Below are 9,210 nucleotides of genomic sequence, written 5' to 3' on the forward strand. Positions count from 1 at the left end.
ATGATACGCTTTGGGAAGTGTGGAAAGCCAAATCCGAGATTCATTGGGCCGTTCGATATTCTCTCTAGGATCGGTCCCGTCGCATACAAACTGCATTTACCCTAAGAGCTTAGCAACATTCATCCCGTCTTCTACGTATCGAACCTTAAAAAGTGTCTATCTGACGAAACCCTTGTGATCCCTCTTGATGAGATCGAGATCAATGAGAACCTAAATTTAGTGGAAGAACCAGTCGAAATCATGGATCAAGAAGTCAAACGAACAAATCAAAGTCGCATACTGATAGTGAAGGTCCGCTGGAATGCCAAGCGGGGACTTGATTTCACTTGGGAGCGAGAAGATTCAATGCAACAGAAGTACCCCCCATCTTTTCCAAGTCCATGATTTGTATTCTATGTTAGAATTTCGGGACGAAATTCCCTCTATTGGGGGGATGATGTGACAACCGAACCTTTTTCCGTTAACATTATCCCGATTCCGTTAATAAATTTGGAATTTTATTTTGTTCTGTCAAAATTCTTATTGTTTGGAAAACCGTTTAAGTTATATAATGAAATTTTATATAAGAGTCAGAACCAAAAAATCGCGTGAAAACCCGAGTTACTTAGAAAATCAGCGAATCCGGCCTGACTGGTGTTCACGGTTGTGAACCCGATCATGGTCGTAAACCCGATCACGGCCATAAACCTGTTCAAGACTGGTGGCCCCCACCACTAGCCATGAACCCAGCCTATAAATATGTGCTCCTACCCCTTATTTACACTTTTTTGGCCGAAAACACATCCCTTCTCTCTCTAACTTCTCAATCGCAAAGATAAAAATACCCCTTTTTCTTCTGAAAATCATCAAAAATCACCTTTGGGTGTTGTTAGGGAGCCTCTAAAAATGCGTTTTTCATCAAACCAAGCATTGTGTTCTTGAGTTCACGGCCGCAAACCCTTTAAATTTTCAAATCTTCAAGAACCGAAATCAGTTCACGGTCGTGAACCCTTCAAATCTTCATATTTTCTTCAACAAATCTTCATATTTTCTTCAAATCTCCCCAGATTAGTAACATAATAGATGAAGTGTGCAAGATGAAGGGGTGGTTGTCGGAGGTTCACTTCTTCATGTTTAGTGGATGTCAACATTGATCTCAACATTGATTTTGATTTCGAGATTTATTTTTTGGATCTCTGTCACCTACACTACCGGATCTACAACAATGTCACCGGAATCATCTGATTCAATGGTTCATCTCGCAGAGCTGTGGGAGTCATGAGAGGTGTCCTTAAAACACTCGGTGGTGCCATCTTCCCAAAACTTAACCGAACCTCTGCTAAATCATCCAATTCAGTGGTTCTTGATCTTTGCCACACTGATTTGTGTAGTGACTGTAATGCTCCTAGACATGATTCTTTCTTCCTTTCCTTCCAGAAATGGTACCCATCTCTCCACGAGGAAGTGGAATGGTCTTTAAATTCACGTGGTGTTGGTCAATGACAAAGGGGAATGGATATATATTTAATTAAACATTTTTTAACAAATTAATTATTAATAAATAATAAATGAAATAATGACAAATTGGTCTTTTTATGTCCAGAGGGATGAAGCGTGTAAGCATTATTCTAACGAGGGACGATCCGAATTAATTTATAAAAATAAGGACCGACTGTGCATTTTAACATATACATCAGGACGATTGGTGTAATTTACTCATGTTAATATAAAACGGGCTACTATTAAAAAAAAAAAGACAGATTTTGCTCCGAGACATCTAGGAAATTTGAAGGAGACGTGTAGTTTTACTAATTTTAACTCTCAAATGCTTAGTCAATGACCACATATCTAGATCCAACTCCTATTCCCATGTGTAGTATAATTAAATAGAATTTCACCGTCCCACCAGATTTGTCCCCACTCAATTGCAGCCATGGCTACCTACCCCAAAAACTCAATTTGACCCTTCTAAATCTCACCAACTCTTCCCTTGTATATAACTCATGTTCTTACCCTCTCACAAACACAAACACAAACACACACACCAACCTCGGGTAGTGGTAAAGAAAGAGAGAACAATGGCACTTTCAAACTCCTCCACTCTGACCTCCAAATCCCTCATTCAAACCTACCTTTCTCCCCACCAATCTCACCAACCAAGTTTCTCTCTCCTTCCAGCCAACAACTCCTACCGGAAACCAAAACCCATCTCCGCCGTACACGCTGCAGAGCCTGCCAAGAGCGTTACGAAAACCCCATCTCCGCCTGCGCCGACCCGATGGAGCATTGACAGTTGGAAATCCAAGAAAGCTTTGCAGCTTCCGGAATACCCTAATGAAGCCAGTCTCGCCGCTGTTCTCAAAACCCTTGAAGACTTTCCTCCGATCGTGTTCGCCGGAGAGGCCAGGCACTTGGAGGAGCGCCTTGCCGATGCCGCCGTGGGGAAGGCGTTCTTGTTGCAAGGAGGTGATTGCGCCGAGAGCTTCAAAGAGTTCAGTGCTAATAATATTCGGGATACCTTCAGATTGCTTCTGCAGATGAGTGTTGTTCTGATGTTTGGTGGACAGATGCCAATAATTAAGGTAACCATGATAATTCATCATCCCTGTTGTTGATACGTTTGCTTTTAAATTTAATCACGAATCTTACTCTCGAATCTAGCTTCTACTTTATGATAAACTGATTGATTCGTTTTACCTTGTCTTTTTCTGGAATTCAAAACAAACTCTAGTTTATTCCTCTTGATGGATGCACTTCTTATCTTTTTGGATTTTTGTATACTCTTGCACATGTTATTTATAAAAATCAGGCTCTAATCTCTACAAATTGGTTTGGAATAACGCGACAAACTATCAATCAAGATTCAAAACCTTTTCGTCAAAGGGGTTTATATGTTCCATTGTTGTGAAATTTCGTATATTTTGTTGTGGTGATGTTGATCAGTTGATGTCGACATAGACATGACAAGTTTATCGAAACAATTTCATTAAAGATTAAACCAAGTGTCACAATTGTTTATTTGTTGATCAAAAACTTGTCATTTAAATGAGATTAGAGATGTATAATATGATCTTTACTTGATGAATTACTTTTTTTTTGAAGGTTGGAAGAATGGCTGGTCAGTTTGCAAAGCCAAGATCAGATGCATATGAGGAGAAAGATGGGGTGAAGCTTCCAAGTTACAAAGGGGACAACATTAATGGTGATGCTTTTAATGAGAAATCAAGAATTCCAGACCCTGAAAGGATGATTAGAGCATATTGTCAAGCTGCAGCTACTCTTAATCTTCTAAGGGCGTTTGCTACTGGAGGTTATGCTGCAATGCAAAGAGTGACTCAGTGGAATCTTGATTTTGTTGCAAATAGTGAGCAGGGTGACAGGTATGGAAAGGAGAAAATAGTAAATTGGTTTTAGTTAATTTAAGGGTTAAGTATGGATTTATGCAATAAAGTTGCGCCTTTTATCTACTTATGCAACAAAGTTCCACCTTTTTATCAATTTATGCAAACAAGGTTTCATTTTTTTTTCTCAATTTATGAAACAAAGTTTCGGTTTTTTCTCGATTTATGCAACAAAGTTTCGGTTTTTTCTCGATTTATGCAACAAGGTTTCACTTTTTTCTCAATTTATGCAACGAAGTTTCAGTTTTTTCCTCGATTTATGCAACGAAGTTTCAGTTTTTTTCTCGATTTATGCAACAAAGTTTCACTTTTTTCTCGATTTATGCAACAAAGTTTCACTTTTTTCTCAATTTATGCAACAAGGTTTCACCTTTTTCTAAATTTATGCAACAAAGTTTCACTTTTTTCTCAATTTATGCAACAAAGTTTCACTTTTTTCTTGATTTATGCAACGAAGTTTCAGTTTTTTTCTCGATTTATGCAACGAAGTTTCAGTTTTTTTCTCGATTTATGCAACAAAGTTTCACTTTTTTCTCAATTTATGCAACAAGGTTTCAGCTTTTTCTGAATTTATGCAACAAGGTTTCACCTTTTTCTGAATTTATGCAACAAAGTTTCACTTTTTTCTCAATTTATGCAACAAAGTTCCGCTTTTTTTTTTCTCAATTTATGCAATAAAGTTTCACTTTTTCTCAATTTATGCAACAAAGTTTCACTTTTTTCTCAATTTATGCAACAAGGTTTCAGCTTTTTCTGAATTTATGCAACAAGGTTTCACCTTTTTCTGAATTTATGCAACAAAGTTTCACTTTTTTCTCAATTTATGCAACAAAGTTCCGCTTTTTTTTTTCTCAATTTATGCAATAAAGTTTCACTTTTTCTCAATTTATGCAACAAAGTTTCACTTTTTTCTCAATTTATGAAACAAAGTTTCACCTTTTTCTCCATTTATGCAACAGAGTTTCACCTTTTTCTCGATTTATGCAACAAAGTTTCACTCTTTTCTCAATTTATGCAACAAAGTTTCACTCTTTTCTCAATTTAAGCAACAAAGTTTCAGTTTTTTCTCAATTTATGCAACAAAGTTTCAGTTTTTTCTCAATTAATACAAAAAGGTTTCAGTTTTCTCTCAATTTATTCAACAAATTTTTACTTTTTTCTCAATTTATGCAACAAAGTTTCACTCTTTTCTCAATTTATTCAACAAAAGTTGTTTTCTTTTATACAAAATATGCAATGACATTTCATTTTAGGACCAAAAGATGCAACATTGTAACCAGGAACTTATAAAAGATTCCATCTATATTTTTATCAAAAACCAACTTGTTGCATAAATCGGGAGAAAATGAAACTTTGTTGAATAAATATACATTTAACCCTTAGTTTATTTCATTTTCATATGTCTTTAATCATTGTTTGGTATTCAAATTGTACTCCCTCATTTACATTTTCATTTTTAAGGTCATAAACTTGTTGCTAAACATTCGACAAAATCCACATTAGGTTTATGTGATCAACATTTTCCAACCCATCACTTGGTTTTTCATTGCAAACAAAATAAAATAAAACTCCTTATAAGAGCAATTTGGAGTTTTTAAGGAAAAAATGCAAGTGGTACAATTGTCCAAAATTGCTCATTCTTGTAAAGATATTTTCTTTCGCTTTTTAACAAAAGCAACCATTAAACTTTTTACACTTTCTTGTTATCAAGAACATTTACATCGATTCCATTTCAATAATTAGGTGAAATTTTCAAAAATACACAAATAAATGAAAGTAAAGTACATTGCTATTTTTTTTTGTTGAAATAAAATAGGTATCAGGAGCTTGCACACCGTGTAGATGAGGCGTTGGGATTTATGTCTGCTGCTGGGTTGACCATTGACCACCCTATCATGGCAACAACCGATTTTTGGACATCTCATGAATGTTTGCTTTTGCCTTATGAACAATCGCTGACTAGGCTTGATACTACTTCTGGCCTTTACTATGATTGCTCCGCCCACATGGTTTGGGTTGGGGAACGTACCCGCCAGCTGGATGGGGCCCACGTTGAGTTCCTACGTGGCGTTGCTAATCCACTTGGCATTAAGGTATTGGATATTTTGAATATTGTTACATACCAAATTTTCATAATTCATATTAGAAGCTTATATAAGCAAACCAAACGTCAAACAAACCCTTTTAACTTTAGGGTTAAGATCTTATATTTTGTGTGTTTTTTTTTTTTTTTTGGATTGAAACTCAAATTTATTTTTTGCTTGAAAAAGACCTTGTATTTTTTCATTTTTTTTTTTTTCTGATCTAGCCGTTTAAGTCAATTTTTTTTCCAAAAAAAATTGTAAAATGGGAAGGTTTTTAGGAGAAAAACTAAAAAAGTAAGAGGGTTTATTTGGAAGAAGGTTGAGGGTTTTTTTGGGAAAAAAAAAGACAAAGTTGATGGACTTTTTGGAGAAAATGAAAAAAAAAATACAAGGTCTTTTTCCGGCAAAAAATAAGTTTGAGGTGTAATCCGGAAAAAACACAACACATAAGGTCTTTTTTGAGATTAACCCAAATATAAAAGAGCACAATGTATGCTCAACGTTTTTATCGATTTATACTATTTTTTGTAGTGATTAAACCATTATTACTTTTTCTAACTGTTTAAAAGGACCATTTTCTCGGGTACCTGGGTTTTGATAGGGGTAAAACCGTAAAATACAGAAAAAACAAAGCACTCATTATTTTATCGATTTAACCACTCAACTATTGTTGTAATAATAGTTAAGTGGCTACATAGATAAAAAAACCAATAGTTCAATGGCTAAATCAATCAAATAGTGAAAGCACGTGGTGCTATTTTGTATTTCTAATGATATCAAAACTTTATTTATTTAGTCAAATAACTAATTTTTGTAATGATTAAGTCATTATTCTTCTTTTAACTGTTTAAACGACCCATTTTTCCTAGTTATCATGTTTTAAAAAAGCAAAATTACAAAAACGCACAACAAACTCTCATCATTTTATGTTACAATAAAATTTTTCTGGCTAAGACTATGTTTGGCGTACTAGTTGAAAAGCTGGCTGATAAAAAATAATATTTGGTAAAAACTAGCGGAAAAGCTAGCTGAAAAATATAAAATGACATAAAAAGGTATTTAAAAGAATGTGTTCTATAATTAATTAAGAGGTATATTTGGAAAATTAAAAAAAAAAAAACTCCTAAAAAACTACTCTTAAGTAGCTTTTTAAAAAGCTAGCTGATAAGCTACTTTTTGGCTTGCCAAACATGACAACTTAAAAAAGTTCAAAAAATAAGCTACCTTATCAGCTAGCTGTGGCGCGCCAAACACAACCTAAATCGATAAAATTATGAAAGTATGTAATTTTGGTGCCTAAAACTGTAATTTTTTGTTTTTCAGGTGAGTCAAAAGATGGATCCAAATGAGCTAGTTAAGCTTGTTGACATACTAAACCCTAATAACAAACCAGGAAGGATTACAGTTATTGTAAGAATGGGAGCTGAAAACATGAGAGTGAAGCTTTCACCATTGATTAAAGCAGTGAGACAAGCTGGACAAGTTGTGACTTGGGTTTGTGATCCAATGCATGGAAACACCATAAAAGCCCCATCTGGCCTTAAAACACGCCCCTTTGATTCCATTTTGGTAAGAATTCTCATCGTTTTATAAATTTTAATCACTATTACTAATTGTTTTTAAGTGAAAAACAGTATACGAATAGGTATAAATATAATCATGTTACTACTACACTTGTAGTATTTTTAAATAGGGTAATCTCTGATAAAGTCTTAATATTTTGGGCGAGTTTACGGTTTAATCATAACATTTGTTTTTTGAGCAGAAAAGTCCTGATTATCTAAATTTGTACGATAATCTGTCATTTTCTGTTGAGAAAAATGAAGACTATTTCATCAATTTGGGTAAAGTATAAAATAATCGGGACTTTTCTGTTCGAAAAATAAAAATTGGGACTTTATCTGAGATTTCTCTTTTTAAATGTAAGAAAAAATGAAATTGGTTTGTAATTTTGCTAAGGATTTGTTTTAAAATCAAGGGTTAATCTCGTAAAAGACTTTATATTTTGTGTTTTTCTAGATTAAACCTCAAATTTATTTTTTGTCTGAAAAAACCCTTGAATTTTTTCATTTATTTTTTTCCAAAATGTGAGGGTTTTTTTTGAGAAAAACTATAAAAGCTGACGGTTTATTTGGAAGCAGTTAGAAGATTGAGGGTTTATTTCGGAAAAAAGACAAAGTTGAGGGTTTTTTGGAAAAAATGAAAAAAATACAAGGTCTTTTTCAGGCAAAAAATAAAGTTGTGGTTTAATCCGGAAAAATCATAAAATATAAGGTCTTTAATGATATTAACCTAAAATCAAAGCGGTGACTTTCTGGTCAACAAAAAGTCAAGGAGTAGCCTTCTGGGAAATGGAATATTAAAGATGAAAATGACCTTTTGTGGATTTTCTTTATTGTTTCATATATAAGGGGTAAAATTAGTATTATTAAAGGAGATGGGAATTTGATAAGCTCTATGAAAAAAAAAAAAAAAATCAAGGGTATATTCTTGATACTTGATAGGATATCTAAATTCCTTGAATGGAGCCTGAATTCTTTTGTTGCTTTATGTCAAAAAGTATGGCTGAAAAGTCAAAAAGACTATAATGTCCTTTCCCACTACTAGTGTTGGTAGTTGGCAACTTGTCATATAAACTAAAGATAAAACAAAGAAACGTACACTTGTGTTTTCCTCATTTTTGTCGATTTAGCACTTTACCTATTTTCTTTAGTAATAAATCCATTGTACCTTTTTTGACCAATTAAAAAACCATTTTTCCTTGTTACCTAATTCTGATATTTTTGACCAATTAAAAAACCACAAAGTATTTTCATCATTTTTATGGATTTAGTTATCAAGTAAAAAATGTAATGATTTTTTTTGTGGAAACAGGCGGAAGTGAGAGCTTTCTTTGATGTTCATGAGCAAGAAGGGAGCCATCCAGGTGGCATTCATTTGGAGATGACAGGTCAGAATGTGACAGAGTGTGTTGGTGGGTCCCGCACGGTGACATTTGATGATTTAAGCTCAAGATACCACACACATTGTGACCCAAGGCTAAATGCTTCTCAATCCCTTGAGTTATCTTTCATCATTGCAGAAAGGCTAAGGAAGAGAAGAATGGGATCCCAAAACTCCCTTTCTTTGAAGTTTTAAAATTTGTTGTTTGTTTGTTCAAGTTTGTGGGATTTTAAGTTGACATGTAGTTAAATTTTGGACAAAATAAACTATGACGTATGAGATTGCTTTCAATAAAATGGGTTTAAGTGGCGTATTTATTTAGTTTTCGACATCGGTTTTGGAATAGTTACTCGTTCACTTTTATTTGGGGTTAAACATAAGAAAGGGTTAATGTCGTAAATGACAACTAATAATATTTACTTCGTAAGTCATTTGTCTTTTAATTGTATTTTAACTGTATCTAATAGTTTATTTTAAGGTTAAGATTATACGTATGAGTGTAACTGAGTCGAGCTAATTCGGGAGATACTTGGGATTGATTCGCAAAATACTTGAAATCGACTTGGCTCGAGTCAATACTCGGCTCATAAAGCTTGTGAGCTTAATCGAGCAATGTTATATTTACACATTTATCCCTTGGTTTATTCATATTTGCATATAATAGAACCAAGTCTGAGTTGAGCTTATGAACCTAATTGCATTTCTATTGTAATTGAGAAATTAAATTACCTCCTATCTTTTTATACCTACAATTATTCATACCCATTAAAATTATAACAAATCACCATTCAATTTAATTGTAA

At 33.7% G+C, this 9,210-nt stretch overlaps 1 protein-coding gene across 1 annotated transcript; it reads left to right on the forward strand.

Moving 5' to 3' along the window:
- The first annotated feature begins 1,951 nt into the window (after nucleotides 1–1,951).
- DHS1 (3-deoxy-D-arabino-heptulosonate 7-phosphate synthase 1) lies at nucleotides 1,952–8,728 on the forward strand. The gene is made up of 5 exons (XM_078957667.1): nucleotides 1,952–2,561; nucleotides 3,082–3,359; nucleotides 5,197–5,473; nucleotides 6,788–7,033; nucleotides 8,339–8,728. Exons 1-5 carry the CDS (start codon nucleotides 1,983–1,985, stop codon nucleotides 8,600–8,602), a joined length of 1,644 nt encoding a protein of 547 aa, XP_078813793.1. The 5' UTR covers nucleotides 1,952–1,982; the 3' UTR covers nucleotides 8,603–8,728.
- Nucleotides 8,729–9,210: the final 482 nt, after the last annotated feature.

The sequence above is a fragment of the Lactuca saligna genome, chromosome 5 (genome assembly GCF_052625555.1).
Source record: "Lactuca saligna cultivar CGN05327 chromosome 5, ASM5262555v1, whole genome shotgun sequence".
In the NCBI taxonomy this organism is placed as follows: Eukaryota; Viridiplantae; Streptophyta; class Magnoliopsida; order Asterales; family Asteraceae; genus Lactuca; species Lactuca saligna.

Coding starts and splice junctions, on each gene's coding strand:
- DHS1 (XM_078957667.1), top strand. CDS start 1,983: ATGTTCTTACCCTCTCACAAACACAAACACAAACACACACACCAACCT. Junction 3,360..5,196: donor AATAGTGAGCAGGGTGACAG/GTATGGAAAGGA, acceptor GAAATAAAATAG/GTATCAGGAGCTTGCACACC. Junction 5,474..6,787: donor CTAATCCACTTGGCATTAAG/GTATTGGATATT, acceptor TTTGTTTTTCAG/GTGAGTCAAAAGATGGATCC.